Below are 25432 nucleotides of genomic sequence, written 5' to 3' on the forward strand. Positions count from 1 at the left end.
CACAGTACTGTGGTCTCGTGGCTTACGGTGGCCACAAACATGCGACCCCGAAGAGCACAGTACTGTGGTCCCATGGCTTACGGTGGCCACAAACATGCGATCCCGAAGTGCACAGTACCTTGGTCCCATGGCTTACGGTGGCCACAAACATGCGATCCTGAAGAGCACAGTACTGTGACCACAAACGTGCTGCATTCCCGAAGAGCTCAGTACTTCAGTACCATGACGCATGGTGGTCACCAATGTGCTGCGTTCCCAAAGAGCACAGTACTGCGGTCCCATGGCGTACGGTGACCACAAACGTGCTGTGTTCCCAAAGAGCGCAGTACTGCAGTCCCATGCCATAGGTGGCCTCAAATGTTCTGCATTCCTGAAGAGCTCAGTACTTCGGAATCATGCCGTACGGTGGTCACCAACATGCTGTGTTCCCAAAGAGCGCAGTACTGCGGTCCCATGCCGTACGGTAGTCACAAACGTGCTGTGTTCCCAAAGAGCACAGTACTGTGGTACCATGCTGTACGGTGGCCACAAACGTGCTGTGTTCCCAAAGAGCGCAGTACTGTGGTACCGTGCTGTGTTCCCAAAGAGCGCAGTACTGTGGTACCATGCTGTACGTTGGCCACAAATGTGCTGCGTTCCTCAAGAGACCAATACTGTGGTGGCATGCGATACAGTGGCCACAAACGTGCTGCGGTCCCATGCTGTGCGGTGGCCACAAACGTGTTGCGTTCCCCAAGAGCACTGTACTGCCATCCCATGCCATACAGTGGCCACAAACGTGTTGCGTTCCCAAAGAGCGCAGTACTGTGGTACCATGCTGTACGGTGGCCACAAATGTGCTGTGTTCCCAAAGAGCGCAGTACTGTGGTACCATGCTGTACGTTGGCCACAAATCTGCTGCGTTCCCCAAGAGACCAATACTGTGGTGGCATGCGATACAGTGGCCACAAACGTGCTGCGGTCCCATGCTGTGCGGTGGCCACAAACGTGTTGCGTTCCCCAAGAGCGCTGTACTGCCATCCCATGCCATACAGTGGCCACAAACGTGTTGCGTTCCCCAAGAGCGCAGTACTGTGGTCCCATGCCATACAGTGGCCACAAACGTGTTGTGTTCCTCGAGCGCAGTACTGCGGTCCCATGCCATACAGTGGCCACAAACGTGCTGCGTTCCCGAAGAGCGCAGTATTGCGGTCCCATGCGGTGCGGTGGCCACAAGCGTGCTGTGTTCCTGAAGAGCTCAGTACTTCGATATCATGCCGTACGGTGGTCACCAACGTGCTGTGTTCCCAAAGACGCAGTACTGTGGTCCCATGCCGTACGGTAGTCACAAATGTGCTGTGTTCCCAAAGAGCGCAGTACTGTGGTACCATGCTGTACGGTGGCCATAAACATGCTGCGTTCCCCAAGAGCGCAATACTGTGGTACCATGCGATACAGTGGCAACAAACGTGCTGTGGTCCCATGTCGTGCGGTGGCCACAAACGTGTTGCGTTCCCCAAGAGCGCAGTACTGCTGTCCCATGCCATACAGTGGCTACAAACGTGTTGCGTTCCCCAAGAGCGCAGTACTGCGGTCCCATGCCATACAGTGGCCACAAATGTGTTGCGTTCCCCAAGAGCGCAGTACTGCGGTCCCATGCCATACAGTGGCCACAAACGTGCTGCGTTTCCGAAGAACGCAGTATTGCGGTCCCATGCTTTATGGTGGTCACAAATGAGCTGTGTTCCCGAAGAGCACAGTACCCCGGTACAAATCATTAGTAATACCTCATCTGGAATATGCAGTTCAGTTTTGGGCATCAATTCACAAAAAGAACATTGGGGAACTGGAGAAAGTACAGAGAAGGGCAACCAAACTGATAAGAGGCATGGAGGAGATCAGCTATGAGGAAAGGTTAGAGGAACTGAATTTATTCTCTCTTGAGGAGAGATTAACCACTTGGCAACTGCACTATAGCTGAATGATGGCTACAGCATGGTTGTCCAGTCCTGGGAGAGCGTCATATGAAGTCCCCTCAGCGGCGCACATCCGGCGATCTCCATGAGTGCACAGCCGATTACGTGATGTGCTAAAAGGCCAATCACAGCAGTCTTTTACCCTGTGATCAGCTGTGTCCAATGACACAGCAGATCACCGGGTAAATACAGTTGCCGGTTATCGGCTGCACTTTCCTCACGCTGTCACAGCATGAGGAAAGTACTGCCGATAACCGGAAATTGTCAGAGAACAGATCAGCACCGATCATCGGGGCACTGATGATCAGTGCCACCCACCTGTGCTCAGTAGGCGAACTGTTCAGTGTTTTTTGCAGCAGCTCCTGAACCCTCCCTAATGTTTTCCTATGTGTTCATGTACACATCGTCGTTTGCAGTCATTTTTTTGAACGCACCAAACTTGCGTTCAGGAGTAGATTTTACCAGCGTTTCAAACGCTTGTAAACATGGTTAACCATGTTTATAAGCGTTTTTAACTGTTCCATGTCCAGATGCTGTCCAGAGCCTTTTTTCATCATCAGAAATGCATGCAAAGCGTTTTCCATGTATTCAAATGGACCCGGTACACCAGCGCAGTCAGTTCCAGGTTTCACTTGAAGGAAAAAATGGTAGAATGTGCTGCATTATGCTCATGATGGGATCCATAGTGAATACAACCAGAAAAGACATCTCAACACATACTGATCTCTCTGCTTCTGCTCTCTATTCCTCTCAAAATGTCTGAAATAGTTAATTGTTTACTATTTTTCAGTGCATTCTGGGCATTTGGGAAGGTCTCCTGAGGTTATCTTTTAAAAGTGCTTCTAAACGTAAATGCATTAAGCAAACACACCTAAACTGACATTCTTTAACCTACATTTTCCAGCAGTCAGTTTCCATCATTCAGAAGAGTTTTCCAAACGTTCCGTGTATATGAGCCTAACTGTGAAACCAACAAATACGATAACAGGCTGTGAAGTTGATTTACTAAAGGCACATTAGATGGGAAGTTGAATTTTGCAGGGTATTTTTCTCCAAAGCTTAGAGAATGTAGTGAAAAAAGCATTTTTGCTTGCACATGATTGGATAGTGGAAGTCAGCAGAACTTCTCATTCACCAAGCTTTGGGGAAAATTCCCATGCAAAGCGCAGCTTCCCTTACAAAGTGAATAGGCTATTTGCCTTTAGTAAAGCAACCCCAATGTTTTAGGGATTTCTTCTATTTTGCAGGCATAGAAAAATGCAGTCATGCTGTGGTGTGAACAAGTCCTGATACAGTACCCACATGTACTAATAAGAGCCGCAGGTAGCAGACCGCATACTCTTTCAGGCTACACTTTTGCACCTTCACACCACCAGAAATCCCCTTAATAAAAGGAAATAATACATTATTTTCTCAAGAAATAGGAACCCACCCCCACCTACCTCTGGGTATTGTATCATGTAATGGAGACAAGCCTTATTACCACTGCAATGGAGATGAATAGACTGCAGGACGTTACTGAGAATTTCTTTAGCATTTTGTATGACCGATTTGCTGCTGCTAGTTAATATTTTGTGTACAACACAGGCTTGCATTAATATTTATATTAAAATGACAAATATGTGTCCTTAATAATTTAACAAGCTTGGTAAGCACTAGGGATGCACCGAAATGTATCGGCAGAAAAAAATTTTATCAGCATTTTGCCGATAGGAAAAAAGTGCTGATAATGGCTGCCCGAAAGCGCACAATTTTGCTGCAATTTTACCACGTTTAGGGTGCTTTTTTTATAGCTCATGTGACCCAAACGCATCAAACCGTAACATGTGTTTTTGATGGGTTTTCAATGTATTTCAGGCCTGGTTCACACCAATGCCGCTTGCGGTTTTGTCCATTTTGCAGTGTATTTTGCGTTTTTGCATGCTTGTTTTTGACGCTTTTTTAATGCATTTTGCATCTTTTAATGGGGTTTTTATTTTTTTGGGCTAACTTGTTGCTGGGCGGATTAAAACACATCAAAAACACAACATGTGTGTATTTTTGATGTTTTCAGTGCATTTCAGGCCTGGTTCTCCAATGCACTTTGTATTTTCTGGTTTTGCAGTACATTTTGCAGTTTTGCACGCGCGTTTGATGCATTTTACGTGTTTTTTTTTGGTTTTTTTTAAAAACTTGTTGCTGGGCAGATTAAAAATGCAAAACACATACAAAACGCACCATGTGCATTTTTGGTGTGTTTTTGCAGCGTTTTCAATGCATTTCAGTTTTTTTTTTTAACTCGTGTGAAGACATGCAATCATTTTAAAGGGATGCATTTTTCTTGAGCTTTTCTTGTGCCTTTTTTGTTTTGTTTTTTTCTTTTAACACAAAAGTGCTGCAAAAACGGTTCAGTGTGAAAGCAGCCTAATGGGCGAAAGGTTATAAAAATAAATTCATATTAATTTAAATTAATATTAATTAAAAAGTTGAATATAATACAATTGTATATAAAAAAATATATATTTTAAAAAAAACTGTTAATTTCATTTTTGGTTTTTGGCCAAATGCATCCTAAATGTTCAGTTTTGGTCCAAAAAGTTTCATTTCAGTGCACCACTAGTAAGCGCCGGATAGCATTTTTCCATCAGTTTTGTTTTTTGTTAAATATACTAATCATTTATGGTCAATGATATATCACCTTATTTTTATTGCTTACAAATAAATAATTGTTTTATGTCTTTTGGTAAATTTTAGTTTAAAGGGAAAAAAAAAAACCTCGATATTTTCCAGGTCTTACTTCTCCACCCACCAGAAGATCTGGAAGAAATTCTGCTTCTCTCAACAAATCTACAGATAGCCAGGTCAACAAATCTACAGATAGCCTGGTATGTATTTGTGCAATGAGTTTTATCTTCAAGTCTGCAGCTGTGAATTATCTCTCAAACCCATGGTCAGATAAATGTAAAATGACCCTGTCAGGTAAATAAAGACTCATTAACCACTTAACCCCCCCCCATCATCCCTGCAAAGCAGGGATGAGAAACTGAGAGATCTAGTAGTAAATCAGCACTCTTTATACACAGTAAACATTGTTTCTGTCATTTAACCCCTTGATCGCCCTAGATGTTAACCCCTTCCTAGCTAGTGTCATTAGTACAGTGTCAGTGTATATTATTAGTACTATTCATTGTGTTAGATTGTCCGCTGTACTATCACAGTCCTGATATAAATCGCTGTTCAACACCATTGGAAGTCCATAAAAAATTAAATTCCAGTATATGTCAGATAATTTGCAGATGCTGTAACGTTCACGAAAAACCAATTAATACACAGTTATTGGTATGTTTGTGGTTTTTTTTTTTTTTTTTTACCAAAGACGTGTAGCAGAATACATTTTGGCCTACATGTATGAAGAAATTAGTTTTTGGGTGTGTTTTTTTTTTTTTTTTTTTTTTTTAATAGATATTTTGTATTGCAGAGTAAAAAATATATAGCGTTCCAAATTTAATTTTTTTTTTTTTTTTTTTTTTAATTCTAATTAAAAATAAAAAACCCAAGTGGTGCTCAAATACCAATAAAAGGAAGCTCTGTTTGTATGAAAAAAAATTCTATAAATTTAATTTGTGTACAGTGTTGCATTAGTGCGCAATTACCAGTTAATGTAGCACAGTGCTGCATAGCAAAAAATTGGTCTGGTCACGAAGGGGGTAACACCTTCCAGAGCTGAAGTGATTAAAAAAAAACCTGCATTGTTCTTTCCTCTACCAGTCATATATACTGCAGCAGTGGGGGTTTGACCTAATATTTCGTAACTGGGTTGCTGCCCTCTCCATGTCCCTTAACCACTTGCCTACCAGGCACTTATACCCCCTTCCTTACCAGGCCAATTTTCAGCTTTCAGCGCTGCCGCACTTTGATTGACAATTGCGCGGTCATGCAACATTGTACCCATATGAAATTTTGATCATTTTTTTCTCACAAATAGAGCTTTCTTTTGGTGGTATTTAATCGCCACTGGGCACTTTACTTTTTGCGCTATAAATTAAAAAAAGTGCAAAAAATTTGAAAAAAAAAAAAAAGTTTATTTGTTTCTTTTATAAAATTTTTCAAACAGGTATTTTTTCTCCTTCACTGATTTGCGTTGATGAGGCGGCACTGATAGGCGGCACTGATGGGCACTGATAGGCGGCACTGATGGGCACTGATAGGCAGTACTAATGAGGTGGCACGGATAGGCGGCACTGATAGACAGCACTAATTAGGGGTCACGGATAGGCGGCACTGATATGCAGCACTGATAGGCGGAACTGATAGGTGACACTGATGATGGGTACTGATAGACGGCACTGACTGGCATCACTTCTGGGCACTGACTGGCGGCACTGACTGGCACAACCCCTGGGCACTGACTGGTGGCACTGACTGGCAGCACTGCTGGGCTGCACTGGTGGGTGGCACTGGTGGGCAGCACTGGTGGGTGGGCACAGGTGGGTGGCACTGGTGGGCACATGTAGGTGGCACTTCTGGGCACAGGTAGGTGGCACTGCAGAGTGGCACAGGTGGGGGCACTGCTGGGCACAGGTGGGGGCACTGCTGGGAACGGGTGGGCGGGGCTAGTGGGCGCACTGCTGGGCGGAACTTGCGGGTGTCACTGCTGGGCACCGATCATCAGGGCACTGATCATCAGTGCCCTGATGATCGGTGCCGATCCCCGCTCTGACAACTGCCGGTTTTCGGCAGTACTTTCCTCACGATCTGACAGCGTGAGGAAAGTGCAGCCGAGAACCGGCACTTGCATTTCCCTGTGATCAGCGTGTCATTGGACACCGCTGATCACGTGGTAAAAGGCCGGTGGGATCGGCCTTTCACCACATCACGTGATCAGCTGTGTCCGTAGGACACAGCGATCACGGAGATTGCCGGGTGCGCGCCCCCTGGGGCGCGCAGGAGAGCGCGTTCTGGGAGGACGTCATATGACGTCCACTCAGAACTGGCCGGCCGCGGTGAAGCCGTCATTCGGCTATGCGCGGTCGGCAAGAAGTTAAAGCACCTGACAAATACCCAGGTTTCAAGTCCTCAGGGTTCCCAGTCTTTCCAGGTACCAGACAAGGCTGCCCTATTTTCCCCCTACCCAGCTTGCTACAGAACATTTAGATATAATTGACCTTCGCATTGCTGGCCACCATCATAAACTTGAGCCATTTTCAGATGATGATATGCATTTATCACTAGCCCCTTTATTACCCCTGGTTCACACTAGTGCGAGCCGTGCGGCCCGCATTTGCACGGGCACAGCAGCCCAATGATTTGAGTGGGCAGCTGTGCCCACTTTTCTTCCAAGGAAAAGGTGCATGCACCTTTTCTAAAAGGCATCCATATGGAAACTGCATGGTCTTTTTGGCCATGCGGTTCCTGCGATCATGCTGCTTTATGAGATGCACGGGAGTGCCCTTTGAGAATAAATGGCTCCCCTGCGCATCTTGCAAGAGAAACTCAATGCAGCTGTGGTTGGTTGCTGGAATCACATTGATTCCCGCAACCAGCCTGCAGCGTGTGGGCTAGTGTGAACCTAGCTTTACTCTACCTTTTTTTTTTTTTTTTTTTTTTTTTTTTATTTAAATATTTATTAATTTTTCACATTATTACAAAAATTCCATAAGAAGAGACACAATACACATAAATAATCAATACATTTCTACTCTGTCCCCTCTATTTACCTCTTTTCCCTCCCTTCCCTCCCAACCCTCCATTTCCCCCCTCCCTCCCCTCTGCAAGGTCTCCAATCTCTCCAGGCCCAGTAACTTCGAATAACTTCCTAGTTTAGAGTTTTCTATATTTCTTTCAATCCCGATTTTTCCCATTTTTTTCCCACCGTGAGTAGTATATTTTCATCCTATCTTCCTGAATATGATAAGATTTTTCCATTCTGCTAATCTGGTTTACCCTATTGATCCAATCCTCCTCCGTTGGTACCTCTGTCTTCCGCCAAAACTTGGGGATCAACCCTTTTGCAGCACTTAAGTAGTACCATACACCTGATTCTTTATATTTATTTACTGTTGTCTCTACACTATGTAGGAGACACATGGTTGGGTCTAGTCCTATGTCATTTCCAGTTATTATTTCTATTAATTTGACTATTGTCTTCCAAAAAACCTGAATTTTTGGACATTGCCACCATATGTGAAACACCGTGCCCTCTTCCCCACATCCTCTCCAACACATTTTTGAATTCTCCGCCCTCATCCTGTGCTCAGTGCTCGGTGTAATATGCCATCGTGTCAAACATTTATAATTAATCTCAACGTCTCTCATACTAACACTCTCGTGAACTAATCTAAATATCTTATTCTGTTGATCCTCATCTATCACCACCCCTATATCTCTTTCCCAATTTGTTATAAAAATTAACTTTGTGTCTGTGTCTAGTTCTGTAAGTATTCTATACATTTTTGTAACACCGTGTTTCCCATCTCTACGTGTTTCTAATAGCCTTTCAAACATATTCCACTCCTTTTTTAATCTCAAGGGTTTTGGGAGAGTTCCTATAAAACATTTTAATTGATGATATTTCCACTCATCTATTTTAGTAAACATATCTCCTCCCATCTCTTTTAATTCTTTAAATGTTCTCAATTCCCCCTCTACCAATACGTCTCTCAATTGGATACCTTCCTTTTTAAGCCATCTCCCTGATATCTCATCTTTTCCTGGGGGGAAAAATTCCGTGTTTGCAAGAGGCATTAATATAGAGTTGAATTCCCATTTCATGTGTTTATGTAAATTATCCCATATCCTTAAGACAATTAAAGTGTAAGTGCTTGTGCCCTCTTTAATTCTTTTATGATGTGCTGGAACCCAAATCATCTTACTCAAATTAATTCCACTCAGTTCATTTTCTATTTTTACCCAACTTTTCCCCTTATGATTAAAAGTCCAGTCATAAATTCTTGCTAACATTACTGCTTTGTAATATCTCTTGACATCAGGTAGTCCCATCCCCCCTTTCTCTTTAGTCCTACTTAGTGTTTCATATGATACTCTTGGTTTTTTATTCCTCCATATATATCTTGTTAACATTTTTCTCGTTATCTTAAAAAACGCCTCTGGGAGTTTGATCGGGATCATTTGAAATCTATAGAGTATTTTAGGTATAATTACCATTTTAATTAGGTTCATACGTCCTAACCATGATGGATTTCCTCCTTCTAATCTTTTTAGTTCGTCCTTAATCTCATTTATCAAAGAAATATAGTTTAATCTATACAGTTGTTTATATGAGGTAGCAAGTTTTATTCCTAGGTATTTTATATCTTTTTCTCTCCAAATAAAGGGGAATTCTTTTTGTAGCTTTTCTTTTTCGCTCTTTGGTATATTAATGTTCAAAATCTCAGTTTTTGTTGGATTAATTTTTAGATTTGATAGTTCACCATATTCCTTCAGGATCTTCATTATATTTGGTAGTGTTATTCGGGGGTTGCCTACATAAAACAGTAGGTCGTCCGCAAAGGCCGCTACTTTATGTTCTATACTTTCTATCTGGATTCCCTTTACCGCTCCACTATTCCTTATTATTGATAGCAGGGGTTCCAATGTCAATACATACAGCAAGGGGGACAATGGGCATCCTTGCCTTGTTCCATTGGACATCCCAATGGATTCCGACCTCTCCCCATTTACCGTGATGATTGTGGTGGGCTCCTTATATAATTTACCTATCCATTCACGCATTCTCTCTCCAATCCCCAACACTTCCAAGTTGTCCATCATAAAGCCCCAGTCCACTCTATCAAACGCCTTTTCGGCATCAATTGACAAGAGCACCACCGGGGCTTTCCCTTTTCTACTTTTCTGGATAAGCATCAGAGTTCTCAAGCCATTATCTCTACCCTCTCTCCCCTGGACAAAGCCCACCTGGTCTCCATGGATCCATTTGGGCATTAGATCTTTCAACCTGTTTGCTAGGACCTTTGCGTACAACTTAGTATCAGTGTTTAATAATGAAATTGGTCTGTAGCTAGAGCACTGAGAGGGATCTTTTCCCTCCTTATGGATGAGGACTACATGGGCCTGAAGGGATTCCCTCCTCCCCTCCATCCCACCTCCCAAGTCATTCATATATTTCTTTAACTTTGGTAACAGTACTTCACTAAATTTTTTATAGTACTTAACTGTATAACCATCCGGGCCTGGGCTTTTCCCTCCCCCTGTACTTCTTAATGCTGCTTCTATTTCTTCCTGAGAAATTTCTGCATCCAAGGAGTTCAGTTGTGTTTCACTAAGCTTTGGCAATCCCGCATTTTTTAAATATATCCTTCTTTTTTCGTTAATACCTTCTCTAATTTCTTTTGGTGATCCTTGGTGGCTGATGTTATACAACTTTCTATAATACTCCGTGAATACTTTAATGATTTCTTTAGTTGAGTGGACCATCTCCCCCTTAGGGCTTTTTATCTTTTCTATATAATTCCTGTTCTTCTTTTTCAGGGCTCTCATTAAGTATTTTCCTGGTCTATCACCCCATCTATATTTTTCACTTAATACTTTATTATATACTCTTCTCCTCTCCTCTTCCATCAATCTCTCTAACTCGTCTTTTTTATCCCTTAACTTCTGTCTTGTTTCTATTGTTATTTTTTTCTTCTGTATCTGCTCCAATTCCAGGATTTCCTTTAAGAGTCCACTAACCCTCTTTCTTCTTTCTTTTTTCTTCCTTGCTCCCATCGCAATCAGGATTCCTCTTATATATACCTTATGACTTTCCCATACTGTAGCTGTCGATACTTCCTCTGTTTCATTCTCCTGGAAATATACCTTAATCTCTTCACTGATCTTCTGCACAATATCCTCATCCAAGAGAAGAGCCTCATTTAACCTCCATCCTAAACCTCCCGTCCACCTTTTTCCCCATCCCATTTTCATTACGACTGGGGCATGGTCCGAAAAAGTTCTTGTCTCTATTTCTATTTTAACCAGCATTTCAATGAGTTGATGATCTATTAGAATATAATCTAGTCTCGAGTATATCTCATGTGCGTTAGAGAAGAAGGTATAGTCTCTGTCCTTCATATGCATTATTCTCCAGGTGTCCACCAGCTGGTACTCGTGGATCACCTTCCTCAAAGCTTTCAGGGACCTACCCCCTTCTCTCTGCACAAGGGAGGTTGCATCCATTTGTGGGTCCATACAGAGATTCAAATCTCCTGCTATTATCAAACGCCCTTTTTTAAAATCTATCAATTTTTTTAGCAAACCCTTCAGAAAGATCTCAGGTTTCTTGTTGGGGCAATATATATTGGCTAGTGTGCATTCGATTCCCTGTAGTTTACCTTTCAAAACAGGAATCTCCCTTCCGGGTCAGTCCTTCTATCTTCCAACTCAAATCTCATATTTTTTGCCAATCCTATTGCCACCCCCTTTGCTCTTTTAATTGGAGAGTCAGCGTAATACCATGTTGGATAATATTTGGATTTTAGTTTCACATTAGATTCTATCTCAAAATGTGTCTCCTGCAAAAATACCACTGACGATGCCCTATGATGTAACTCTTTAAACAACTTAAATCTTTTCCCAGGACAATTCAACCCATTCACATTATATGTTATAAACTGTATTTCTTCCATCCTTCTTGATTTTATTTATCTCTCTTCTAATTCGTCTCCTCCTATTAGGCCCGAATGACTTGCAGAATATTAGCCCCACTCCCCCTCCCCCCCGCCCTACCCCCATCTCCCTCCCTCCCTTCCCACCCCCACCCTTGTTTAGGCTTTCCATTTGCCTATCCATCTTTTGAGGGTCCCATCCCTCCATAGATTTATGCCTTGGGGTTGAGCTCCACCCATGAACGGCGCCCTCTACCTCCCCCCCCGCTTTAAGTCTTCATTTGGTACCAGCATCTTTCTAAAGTCCCGGACAAATATTTTAAAAAGACCCCCCCCTATGTTAATATAGAAAAAGAGGGAAAAAAAAAAAACTCAAATCTCCCCTCAGTCTCCTCTATTATGTCCTTCTTCTAACCAATTTCCAGTCTTCTTTTCCTCTAGCTTCACAATCCCCTTCTTCCTCCTCCCACCCAGGGATCTCCGCTATTTGTAGATCAAGTCTCTTACAAAAGTCTCTCAAGTCTTCAGGGAATCTCAGATGGGCTGTAACTCCGTTCTTCCACCCGATTAAGCATTCTGGTATACCCCATCTATAGTGCACATTCTGCTTTCTCATCTGTCCTAACAGGGGTTTCAATGTTCTCCTTCTCCATATTGTCTCTGGTGTCAAGTCCGCATAAATCTGTATTTCCATATCTCTATACTTGATATTTGCTTTTCCTTTTGTCTTTTTCCAAATCTCTTCTTTATCTCCTCTTGTCTGGAATTGGACAATTATATCTCTTGGTTTCTCTATTCCACCTCTTTGTTGCATTCTTCCTACTCTATATACCCCTTCAAGATTCACCACTTCTGTTTCTAATTTATCCAATATAGAGTTTATAATTCTACTTATTGTACTACGTATCTCTTCTCCCTTTACGGTCTCTGGTACTCCTCTTACTCTGAGATTGTTTCTCCTGTCTCTATTTTCTTGTACCTCCATCTTATAGAGTAATTTATTTTGTTCTTTCCTGATATCAATTGTTCTCTTTTCCAGTTCAGAAATGTCTTGGGTGTGGTTTTTAACTCTTTCCTCCGTCTCCTCTACCCTCAATAATATCTGCCCCAGATCACTCCGGATATTTACCAGTTCTTGCTTAATCGTTTTTTCTAAGTTTTTAAACATATCCGCCATCTCCTTCTTGTTTGGTACTTGTAGCTCCTTTTCTAGTTCTCTTATCTCCAAATTTTCTGTTGTATGTTGGTTGCTATATTGTATTCCACCCGGGTGTTTAGGGCTACCTTCCAAACTTATTTCCAGTTCACTTTTTTCCCCAATCACTTGAGACCTTTCTGGGGTCATATTACCTTGAGACATGTATTTTTTTATTGTACCCGTCTGAGACCCCTTTGGCCCACTACTTTTCACATTTTTGTTTTTCATCTTTTAGGCTCGACTTTTCCTCCTTCTTTTCTCCTTACTCTCGCCTAAAGAAAACTGGAACCACAATAAAGTCTAGACACCTTAAGCCTGGGGCTCAAATTTCAATCCTCTATTCATTAGTCCACTTTATTTCCTTTCTATTTCTTTACATTTGGGTCACTTGCAAACTCCCCCAGGGAATCCCCCCCTTTTACAGATCCTCTTTATTTTTCCAGCATCAATATCCATTTGTGCATATTTTACCGTCCCAAACTGTCCACACTCACCCTCTCCATATGATTCTCTCCAGTGAGTTTATTCAGACAGCATGGACCTCTGACAAGGAGCTTTTATCCTCTTTTTCTTCAGGGGGATTCCTTTGGGCTTCTCCTCCAGCAGTTCACTTCCCGGTCCTCTTCAATCAACCTCTCTTCACCCAGGGGCTCACTAACCTTTGTCCTGTCACAGTACCAGAGTGCTGGGGGGGAGTAGCATCAGCGTCTCTCTCCTTCCTCGGTGACCGGCCGGCTTTCTCCCCTTCCCAGAGCTCCTCTGCGGCTGATCATGTGATCCTGTCCCGTCTCTTCGTCCTCCCAGCAGCCCCTCTCCTTGGGTCGTATCTCCTTCAGCGTCTCCACACTCTCTCTCCCCGCCGCAGCCCGGATCGCCGACCGCAGACCCGGCTACTAACGGACAATTCCCTGGCTCAGTGTCCCCATCTCAACAGGCATCCGAGGTAGGGTGGAGGCGTCAGGGAGCACTCACTCCGTGCTCATCCACGCCGCCATAGCCAGGCTCCGCCCCCGTCCCCACTATACGGTTTGACCTTCACGGGTCCTAGCTTTACTCTACCTAATCTAAGCAACCACTTAATTCAATTTGGCAAAATCTATGGTCTCCAAATTAACCACACTAAATGCAAAATTCTAAGCATCACAATGTCCCAACAGTTAATTAGCTCTGTACAATATGCATTTCCCTACCAATGGGCACCCACTCACCTTCCCTATTTGGAGATAACTCTCAATGCTTACTACAGTCTATTATCCATCTCAGTTATAAAACAAAATCTAAAAAACCTACCTAGCTGCCAAAACTACTATACCTTCTTTGAGTATTGTCATTCAGAGTGCCTCCATATCTTCTCTGCATTCAGCAACAGCAGATCTTACAGTTTTACATGGATGCATCAAAGACCCAGACTATCAAAATACACTTTATATCAGCCCATGTCAGGTATGGTGTTTCACATTTATAAAAATAATAAATATTAGGCCTTCCAACTAGCCCCACTAACCAAATACCACACTGTCACTGAGACACTCCAGTGTGTATGTTCTCAGAACTACATGACTCCACCACCTTACTACCATGGAAAGGGGTCTAACCAGTCCCAGTCTTGCAGGCTACCTAATAAACTTTCGAAATCAGAACTTTTATGATACTTACAGATTAAAAATGTTGTTACTGCTGTGATTTGCCCCCAATCATGTGGTGACATCCTTGAACAAAAAGGCTAAGACACGCTCGATCTTTGCTGTACACTGTTCTCAGTGGTTTCTCTCCACCACATCATCTGTACATGGACAAGTGGACAACGGACCTCAATATCAAATTGTATTAGAACAGTAGACCCAAATTTGGGACACCACAGTCATGTGTGCAACATGTTTCAGCATGTAAATTGTCCCCAGTGTCTCCTACCTTCTCTTAATTTCAGTGCTGCAGTCATGATCCGTGTCTTCAGCATTCAACGCTTACAGGGGAGTGTCAGAGACCTGTGTCCCTCAGCATAAGCTGTGGCTCCGTCTTCCAACCCTTCTGTCACTACATGACTTAGCAATGACAGGAGCTTGAGGATAAAACCACAACAATGGGACTCAGGTCTTTGACACTCCTGGAAGTGTTGAATGGTGGAGGCTGTAGTGTTGAAATTGAGGGAAGGTAAGAGACGGGAGAATGAGTATAAGAGCACTTCATCTGTGTTGCTTTTATTTATTTATTATCTGATAGCGTTGCTTTTAGGTAATCCCGTGTCTTGCTCAGGCAGGCCAAAGCAACAGGTTCACTTTACTGGCAGTCCCACCAGTAGCTTAGACTCCTTGTTCTTTAATTCCTCTGCTGCTCTGTTCACTGGGATTGAAGAGTGTAAGCACTATATCATGTCTTGTAGCCTACACAGGTCTGATTGCCTACCCATGGTCCAGGGTGCCTGAACAGCCAAATACCCCCTTGCCCAGGTGTATTTCTTGCACCTAGCAGGAGACCAAAGGAATGATGAGCATATACAGTTTCTGGGCCTGACTTTAAAGGCTAGCTCCACCTTTCTGAGACTGTTACAGCCTTATTTACAGTGTAACATAAAGCATGGTTGGAGCCTGCAGGTGCCCATCCTGAAATTGCCCCCCTACCCCCTTACAGAAGCCAGGGCTGCCTCTTCCATCTGGCTCTTGTCTTTCTTTCACAGGTATTGTGGCAGAGGGACTCACAAGTTCTCAATGAAGAATAGGTGCGGAGACATCACTGCACTTGTGGTCTATTGATATTTCCTCCAGCCCTGTTACCGTTGGTCTGTACCTTGGTACTAACCAGCAGCTGCAGAATGAGCCTGCAGGAGCCACAGTAATGTACCTGCGATCCACTGATCATGGTTGCATTCCTTTCCAGGCAAAAAATATAATTGCCCATTTTTTTTTTATTTTATTTTTTTTTAATAACATGGGTGTATTTTATTTTATTTAAAGGTGTGCTTGGCATTTAAAGTTCTCCTACTGTGTTTGTCCTATATGGACAAAGCATAGTTTGGCTTGAAAGAAGAACCACAATCTGCAATACTTACCTCTGCTCTGACTTTCTGATGCCTGCTAGGACCCATGCCAGGTTCTTCTTGGTGCTGGTCTGTATGGGTGGGCATGGGATGATGTAACTTGCAAATGCACTGGAGTTCAGTTATCCTGGCACACAGGTGCTGTGCTGGGAATGTAAATGGAGCTGGACAGAAGATATTAGACTTGTAAGTTCATATTATTGCAGAAGAGGCATTGCAAGTCTCTTCTGCAGTAAAGAGCTGCATGTTTGCAATTTTTTTAGTCACACTTTAGACTTTCTGCCTTAATGGGGAGCCTATTGCCAATCAATTTTTATTTGCTGTACCTTATTAAGCAGCTTATTTGCCGATTTCCTCAGTGTCAGAAATATGAATAGTGGGTTCCCAAACTATCAATTTTCCCTTGTAGATTACCCAGCAATAGCATTTATTTACAATATTAATACTGTGGATATTAATGATACTGCCTTTTAATATTTTTAGATACCTGCACCAGTTATGAAACTATCAATTACGGCTAAGAAGATCATGCCTAGGAAGACATTGGTAAATAAAACATGTTCTGCAAACAACTGTATATTACATTGGTTGGTTGGTTTTAACAACTTTTGTTCCTCAATATGTTTAAAAATGGCAAAGTGGTGGACAATTATTTACTTAGTGCCATTTATAGTGCACTGGATAAAGCACCACTGGGCTACCATTTCTTCTGTTTATTGGTGAACCAAGCCATCACCAAGTAGTAGTGCTCCATTCACAGACACTCTACAGAGCTGATCAGGGTAGTTCTGTTCTTTGTTTACATCTCAGATCAATCACAGAGATCACAGTGTGTTTTACATATGAGAGCTCTTCCCTTACTCTTATAACACAAAAAGGGGAAGAAACGGGAACTAATGAATGTATGAGTCATTCATTGATTCCTAAAGCCTAGTACACACTATTAGAAAATCGGACAAAATTATCTGTATTTGGAACAATCATTCGATTGTTCATTAGTAGTGTTTTGTTGTAGTATTACTTTGATATAACGCAGAAAATTCCACTTTAGCTCCATGGCATTCCTAGGAATATTGCATCTTTTTCTTTTCCAGGCTGCACTTGTTTCTGCTGAATCTCAACCCAAAACTACTTTCACTGCACAACAATCAACTGCTGCTGTAGCCACTCCTCGGTCCACCCCTAAGGTAAGTCTTCTAAATGTAAATAGTGGAATCTATGAACCTCTCAATAGGCAGGGGAACATTCTCCATTACAGCTGATGGCAATGGAGGAGGTTTGTTGTCCAGTTCTCCAAAGTTTCTTTACTTGATCTTACAGTACGGGGATTCATGGGGCAGCCCTCAGTCCCAACATTTTTAAATTATAAGTTTTTCTTTCATTTATTTCCACTTTTGCAGCTAAATTGGGATAATGCCTACTTTATAATTGCTAGGTGTTCCTGCTCAAGTAGTCAAGTAGTGTAACTTAAAAAATATGTAAATCACAACTTACCTTTTTTTAGATTCTAGAATCAAGGAAAAATACAAGGTGTAGTTAAATTTTTTTTTTTTTTTTGTGGGGGCTAGGCAGCTGTGTTTGCCACAATTAACCCTGTCTATACTGTGTAGGACATTTTTCATTATCAGTTGTAACTAGATTTGAACATTGTCCTTACAAAGGGTTAAAAATGCAGAAACAACCCTTCTGCATTGTATGCTAATGGACAGGCCTTGAACAGATTAATTCTAACATTATTCAAAAAAAACCTTGCAGTCAGCCATGACACCTTGTAACAAGAAACTTCTAAACGGTAAGAAATATTTCTAATTTTTTTTTTTTTATACTGTGTGCATGGAAAAAAATAACAAACCTAGTGGTATTCCTAAATTTATCTGCAAAAGTGGATATACATTCCATTGTGACATCTGTGTTTTAGGGTTCCCAAGGAGCCCTGCAGCAGCTATGACAGGGTTTACTTTAGCTGCAACCACAGTAAAGCTACGGAGCAGGGAGGAGAGAGACCTTGCAGTGTGATGAACAAAGATTGGTTGCTCATCAGGAATGGGTGGGGCAGGGCTTATACTTTATCCCTTTTGCTGCCATAGCCGTTTTTGTGTTTTTTTTTTTTTCCCCACACATTTTAAAAAATCATTTTAGACCTGAAGATTACACAACTCTCAAACATGATATATTTTCTGAAAGCAGAGACCCTAGAGAATAAAATAGTGTTAGTTCCAGTTTTTTGTGTCGCATAATTTTACCGCAAAATTTTAGTAAGTAATACAAGTAAGTTAATTTTAGGGCACAAAAAAAGCAATAAATTACCCTATATTTTTTTTGTAAAATATAAAAGATGAGGTTGCAGCGAGTAAACAGATATCCAACATGTCAAACCTTAAATTTGTGCTCGTTCGTGAAATGGCGACGAACTTCAGTACCCTATATTTTCTATAGGTTGACACTTTTAAAGCTCCTTAATAGGTCACCAGTTTAGTGTTACGGAGGAGTGCTAGTGTTATTGCTCTCATCCTAGCATGCGCAGTGATATGTGACGTGTATTGCAATCAATGGTTTCATGCGTAGGCGCCCCAGCGTGTGCTTTTACTTTGTACGTGCGTATATGTGGGGGCCTTAATATTTTTTCTGGGGAGTGGATGGTATATGCTTGCGTGTAACTTTCATTTTTTACAATTAAACAAAATTCACTTTTTTTCTCACGCCTTTTTTTTATTTTTATTTTTCTTTCATCACATAGGGGACAGTGTCCCCTATGTGATCACTTTTGGTGACGGGTTCTATTTGAGACATCCAAGGTCTAAAAGACCCTGCATGTCTCCCCTCTGCTCCACTGAATGTAATGTGCACATTCATTCCCAGGAATTGTATTACAGTCTCTCAATAGGGACCTGGAGGTGATATTGTAACGTCACTTCTGGGTCAGCACAAGAAGGGGAGCGGACTTGTCCTCTCTAGCCGACGGCGACCCGGGCCCACAGATGGGCAAGCGGAGCCTGGGAGAGGCTGGCACTGTGTGAAAGCAATTGTTTCACCTGACAGGTGAGCCTGCTGCAGGGCTAAAGGAAGAGAAAAACTACCTGCCCGGAACTACATGTCCCGGACGTTGGCGATAGGAATCAAACATCCCTGCTCTGTGTTTAAGAAGAATTTCTTTGATATAATGTTAAACATTCCTTTACAGCTCCATGGTAACCTGTAGCCATATTGCATTATTTCCTTTTCCAGGCTTGCCTTGCTTCTGCTAATTCTCAATCCAAAACTACTTCTACTGCACAACAGCCAGCTACTGCTGTAGCCACTCCTCGGTCCACCCCTAAGGTAAGTCTTCAAAATGTAAATGGTGAAGTTCAAGAACCCCTCACCGTTCTACAATACAGCTGGTAGCCACAGTAGAGGTTTATTGTCTGTTTTTCCAAAGTTATATATTCCCTACATCCCATTGAATAACAATGCCAGAATTGTAATGCTCCACTTGAAATGCTGTTATAAGGTATTCTGCTTTATGTGGCTTCCAGCCCTCACATCTAAGAGGATTAAATGGCTTTTGCCCTTCAATCAAATCTACCTGTCCTCCTATAGAGTCTGCTTAGTTCCTACTGATGTAAGCACAACACCAGAACTACATATCACAAAGCCTTTCTCTACACACAGTGTGGGCAGACTCTTGTGAGTCAAGGCAACAGCTTTATTTTGCAGGAAAAAAATCCCTCTATGGAAGGAGAGGAAGAGAGAGGGGAGGGATAGGTGGGATTCTGTAGTCCAGCACGCAAAGTTGACACTGTTGTCCGCCAAACAAGACATTAGACCTCACTGGATTTCTGATAGATCAATAGCTACTTTTTTGTACTCGTAGGGATAAAACATGGTGAATTGTGAATGTATTGTAAGGATTCACTGAATATTTAGCCCTGATGTGCATTTTAATGTTCATATCATACTCTGATCCAGGTCTACAACACCTGCTATAAGACCACTGTGCATTAGTATCTGTAATCTTTATTTTGACTGGAGATTTTAAAATGAATGCCAAGCAAGAAGACCACTACGGCAACAAGCATCTGATAGTTAGGGCCAATTTACACCAGTGAGTTGATCTGCATTTTACACCTGCACTAAAACGGAAGAACACCTCAAAAACAATTTCCAGCTGTCCTATTGACACCATTGCATGCATGGCAATGGCAATCAAAATGTATGTCAGCGGGTGTCGGCCCGCCTTAAAACCAGACTAAAATTAGTGGTGCGCCGAAATGAAAACTCTGGCGCTGAAACCGAAGATTCAGGATGCACTTGGTCGAAAACCGAAATGTCTGCGTATGGGGGGGGGGGAGGTTGGGTAGGTTACATTTTTTAAAATTTTATTTTTTTTGTTTCTTGTATTTTTTTTTTACTTTTAATGTATGTTTTTATTTATATATTTTTTTTAACTTCTGATATAATTGCTATATTGGGAACTATAGTCCTCTATGTGATAGCATATAATTGACAGGCCCTCTTTGTGGGGGGTGGTAGTGTGTGCAAGGAGGGGGCAAGAGAGGAGCAGTGTATACAGACAGGCTCCCTCACTTGCAAACCCCCACTGGGGTTGCGGGGGTCACTGAGTGACCCCACCCCTTTGTTTACTTTGGTGACAGCAAATGATAGCTACTTCTCGGAGCTTTAAAGTGAAGTGGAGCTGGCAACAATGACCTTTATCAGTGTCAAGTGAAGGGAGCCTGTCTGTATACACTGCTTACCTCCTCTCCTGCCTTCCTCCGCTGCCCCTTCCCATTCCCCCCCCCCCCCCCCATCTGCAGTACACACAGCCCCCAACCCCCCAGCCAAATAGTCAGTCTGCCCCTCAGGTTGCAATTATCGTCTCACTTTTTCCTATCTGCAAAATGCCAATAGGGCTACCGAAATTTCGGTGCAACTTTAACTAAAATGGATGGAAATTTACATGCATTTTCCATACATTTTAGCGCAAGGCTGTGTGAATTGGCTCTTAGAGCCCACCTGGCTTCCAAAGCAGCTCATAATTGGTAGGGATGACTATCGTAAGAGCTGTAAGTGTGTTTAGATACAGATACTTGTTTCACGTTTAGAACTTTGCCATCTCTTCAGGGATACAGCATTTGGAACATCGGACAGTCTTAAAGTGGAGTTCCACTCATGCTATCAAAAAATGTCAGCAGCTACAAAAACTGTAGCTGCTGACTTTTAAAAAACAGACACTCACCTGTCCTGTGGTGTGTCCCCCGCAGCCCATTTCACCGGCCGTCCTGCATTCCAGGAGGCCGGCATCTTCAGTGTGGGCACCCGGCTGTGATAGCTTGCGGCTTCACAGCCGGGTACCCACTGTGCATGTGCGAGTAGCACTGCACTTCATGAATGGTCTTGTCTTCTGGGACCTGTCACGTGTCCCAAAAGACTACAGGGAGGGAGGACACCTTCTGCTTCCGATCGCCTAGGCCAGGGGTCTGCAACCTTTAAGACATAAAGAGCCACTTGGACCCGTTTCCGAGAGGGAAAAAAAGACTGGGAGCCGCAAAACCATTGCAACATTTAAAGCAAATCCGACACTGCATATATTGCAAAAAGCGCTCTGGTCATGAAGGGGGTTTAAGGGCCCAGTAAGCAAAGGGTTAATCAGGGCCACAGTGTATCGTCATAATCACAATCATAGCCTTAGGTCAGTGGTGGGCAACCTTTTTTTTCAACTGAGCCAAATCTCGCCAAAACCACGATTGAAATTTATTTTGAGAGCCACATTTTTAAAACTGAAAATACATCCCCCCTATAGTAATTCATCCCCCCTATAGTAATTCATCCCCCCTATAGTAATTCATTCCCCATATTGTGTCAATTCACTTACCTTTGCTCCGCGCGTTCCTCTCGCCGTGTTCCCGCGCCGCTCCGGTCTTCAGGGCAGACTGTGAGAGGAGAAGAGTTTGTCACGCTGCCCCGCCTACATCCTGACAGCCAATGTTTGCCACGCTCCGCAGGCCGGATTAAAAGGTCCGCCGGGCCGTAGTTTGCCCATTGCTGGGCTAGCTGCAGAGTCCTGACTTTTGGGGCGGCCGCCCGAGAGGAGGGAGGGGAGCGGGCGCCCGGCACACAGAAGAGCCGCATTGAAATGTGTAAATAGCCGCGGCTTGCCGACCACTGAGCTACGGCAACCCTATTGCCTGTCACCTGGTGGGCAGTGTGCTCCGGAGCTGCAGCAAAGGTGAAAAAGAGCCGCATGCGGCTCTGGAGCCGCGGGTTGCCGACACCCGGCCTAGGCGATCGGACTGGAAGTGGGAGCAGGTACCTGTCAAATTAGGGTACCCGCTCTCCCAAAGGTGCCAATCATTAATGGGGAGCGGGGGAGCAGTCCTTAAAGCGGAACCTCCCCTTTTGGGTGGAGCTTCGCTTTAAAGTGTTACTAAACCCACAACAGTGAAATCGGTCTGTATAAGCAGTAAAGCATGCTTGTTATACTGTGGAACCTAAGGGGTTAATCCCTTGCATTGTGTAAAAAGGCCATTTGATCATGTTTTCTCTGCCCCTCCTCTTGTTCAAATGTCCAAGTCTTATCTCCTGATAAGACAGACTGAACCCATAGCCACATGCTCAATTTAGTGTTTATTGCTAGAGAGGTTTTTCTTTTTCCTTAGGAGAGTGCATGTGATCAACACATTCTATGCATGAAGGTAAAAAACCTTGTGTGCAGCAATACCCCTAGCCCCCCTAATACTTACATGAGCCCCAGCGCAATCCAGCGATGTGCATGAGAACCTCGGCTGTCCCGGGTCTCTGCCTCCTCCTTAGTTGAGATATTGTCAATTTAAAGCCAGTGAACCAATGAGGAGACAGAGGAGGTAGGGCAAAGTCTTGTCTCCGTGTGTGAATTGACACATGGAGCAGCGGCTCGGGAGCGCGCCTCTTCGGGTGCTCCATTGCAAGTTGCTTGCTATGGGAGCTCACCGACAGGAAGAAGGAGCCAGGAGCATCAGCAGGGGCCCAAAAAAGGGGAGAATCGGTGCTGCTCTGCGCAAACCCATTACACAGAGAAGGTAAGTATAACATGTTTGTTATTTAAAAAAAAAAAAAAACTGAACCTTTTAGTATCACTTCAAAGAGAAGTTGAGGCTGCACCTCAAATCACATTGAATTATACTAATCTTTCTGTCCAAGCAGCCAATGTGAGAGGACGCTGATCTCTCTCCTGCTGCCGCTGGATCTCTGCTAAAAATCCGCAATTTAGGCTTCTCAGAGTGGCTCTCCACGACACGTCACACTTCTGTACACTTGCTCTCCCTCCTGATCCACCCTGAAGCAGCGAACGAGCACCAGGGCCATGACTAAGAAGAACAGAGAGGAAGCTGAAGAGCTGTACCCGAGCAGCCAAGATGGTGCCGTCCCGCTCCCTCCTTGCATTCACCAGTGGGACAGAAGCAGGGATGCGGCCGTAAAAGCTGGAGCGCTTTTCCAGAGACAATCGAGCGGTCTCCCCTACCACCTGCCACCACTTCAACTGCTTCCCCCAGGCTGACCGGGAGTGCCATGGTCTGGCGAGTCTGCCACAACCGCACATACAGCAGCCCATGAGGAGGAGAGGGGAGCACAGCCTAGGCCAGAGGGTGGAAACTGGGCTACACAGTCCCCTGCCATTTCACCAGCCTCCACTCCTGAGCCTACTTTTAAAGATGTTTTCCTGGCAGTGCAGAGCTGTAATTCTTCCCTGTCAGCACTTACTGCCCAATTTCAGCATTTATAGGAAGACATGTCCTTTATTCGGCATGATGTACAGAAAGTGTGAGAACACACTTCTGCTTTGGAGGACAGAGTATGCTCCATTGAGGATGAGCTGGGTCCAGCCAGACGGGCATTGCAGCCACTAATCTTGTTATGCAAAGACATGCCAACCGTAAAGCTGACATGGAAAACAGATTGAGGAGGAACAATGTGAGAATACTGGCCTTGGACAAGAAGCACCTTACTGCATTCTTTGCGGTAGAGAAGGCACACCATATTCTGGCTCGCCCTCTTCCTCTGTGGAATTATCTTGATTTTTGTAGTGAAGTAACTTCCAAATGAAAGGGTGAAGATCATATTCTCGCAATGGCTCGCAACAAGGGACTAATTGAAATAAATGGCACCAAAGTATCCTACCCAGATTTCTCAGTGGAAGTGCAGAAGTTGCAGGCCTAGTACAATGATGTGAAATGCTGGCTCTGCACAGCACAAATCCCATGCACAATGTTATATCCAGCTAAGTTGCATATAATGGCAAAAGGAGAAACCCACTTTTTTGACCCCTCCAAGAGTGCTGCTCAATGGCTGGACCGCATTGAACACCATGGCCTTTAGTTCAGGCATACAAGCAGGAGGGCATGCTTAGCTGACGAATCCCCTCCTTCCCTGCAGAAGACTCCTGGGATGTATGACATCATGGGGTTTATTTACTAAAGCTGGAGAGTCCAAAATCAGACTTTCTTCTGCATAGAAACCAATCAGCTTCCAGGTTTCATTGCCAAAGCTTCATTGAACAAGCTGAGGTTAGAAGCTGATTGGTTTCTATGCAGAAGGGAGTCTGTTTTTTGGACTCTCCAGCTTTAGTAAATAAACCCCCATTTGTCAAGATCTCATACCCCCTCTTGAGGTTCAGCTTCTCTTAACCTACTGAAGCTACCTTGATTGGGTGTGAAGTCTATCTCAAATTCTGAATAAGGCAGAGGCAGTATCTGGATTGTTGATTGTTTTTGTCCACCTGCTTCCAGTAAACATGTAATTACAAGCACCTTCTCAACAATGGCCTTGATGCAACCCCCCCCCCCCGCCAACTTTCCCGCCCCCCGAGAGTCTTGCAGGAATAGTTTTCTGTTTTTGTCTTTTCCTTGTTTTAAAATTGTTGCATTCTTTTTTTTTTCTTGGAGTCTTTGGAAGTCAACCTTCCTCTTTATGGTGACTGCGGTGAATCGCAGGCTCTGCTCCGGTCTGTAAGCTTTTTCTAACACTTCTCAGCTCACCAAGGCCCAGTTTGTGTCACCCTACCAATACTTACTGGAATATCCTGGACACTCTGGATTCTTATTTTTTTTTTCAACAGCAGGACTGGGGGTGTTGACCTTTTTCTGGGACTTGCTGCTTACAATTTTTTTTTTTCTGCTTATGGCTGGAAAACGAATTGTTACTTCCTAGAATGTCCGAGGCTTAAAGGACTCTACTAAATGCAGGGCACTATTTACCACACTAGCTCATTATGGGACTCTTAATTGCTTGTCTACAAAAAACACATTTGACAGCGGATTCCACAAACCTCTTGCATACTCGAAGATATCCAACATTTGTTTCTTGCGCTGTTAGTATTCTGATCTCTTCTAAGGTTAATTTTTCCTGTCAAAATCTAATATTGATTTTGGAGGGAAAATATATTTTTCTGTTGTGCATGATTGACAATTTTTCCTTCTGGAGGAAATCTGGGTGGTTCCACAATTGCTGGCTGATAACCCAGGGATTCCCCTCCTGGTGGTAGGGGATTATAATGCAGTATGTAATCCTGCATGAGTAGGTACCCTCCAGGAAACCAAGCCTCCTCTCCATTCTTGAGATAGATCTTTGAAATAAGCCTTAGAGATGCTGCGTAATCCTTCCTCCACCCAATATTGTTGCTCTAGCTCTTATTAATCTTTATCCAGGA

General features: G+C 43.4%; 1 protein-coding gene across 1 annotated transcript in view; it reads left to right on the plus strand.

Moving 5' to 3' along the window:
* CDCA5 (cell division cycle associated 5) overlaps positions 1-25432 on the plus strand; it is a 35052-nt gene that overhangs the window by 958 nt on the left and 8662 nt on the right. The window contains exons 2-5 of the mRNA XM_089653610.1: positions 4725-4819; positions 16252-16314; positions 16863-16955; positions 18994-19086. Of these exons, the coding sequence (XP_089509736.1) occupies positions 4725-4819; positions 16252-16314; positions 16863-16955; positions 18994-19086 (344 nt within the window). The remainder of the gene's footprint in view (positions 1-4724; positions 4820-16251; positions 16315-16862; positions 16956-18993; positions 19087-25432) is intronic.

The sequence above is a fragment of the Staurois parvus genome, unplaced genomic scaffold, assembly GCF_062004578.1.
Source record: "Staurois parvus isolate SC_StPar_1 unplaced genomic scaffold, SC_StPar_1.0 ptg000715l, whole genome shotgun sequence".
NCBI classification, from domain to species: domain Eukaryota; kingdom Metazoa; phylum Chordata; class Amphibia; order Anura; family Ranidae; genus Staurois; species Staurois parvus.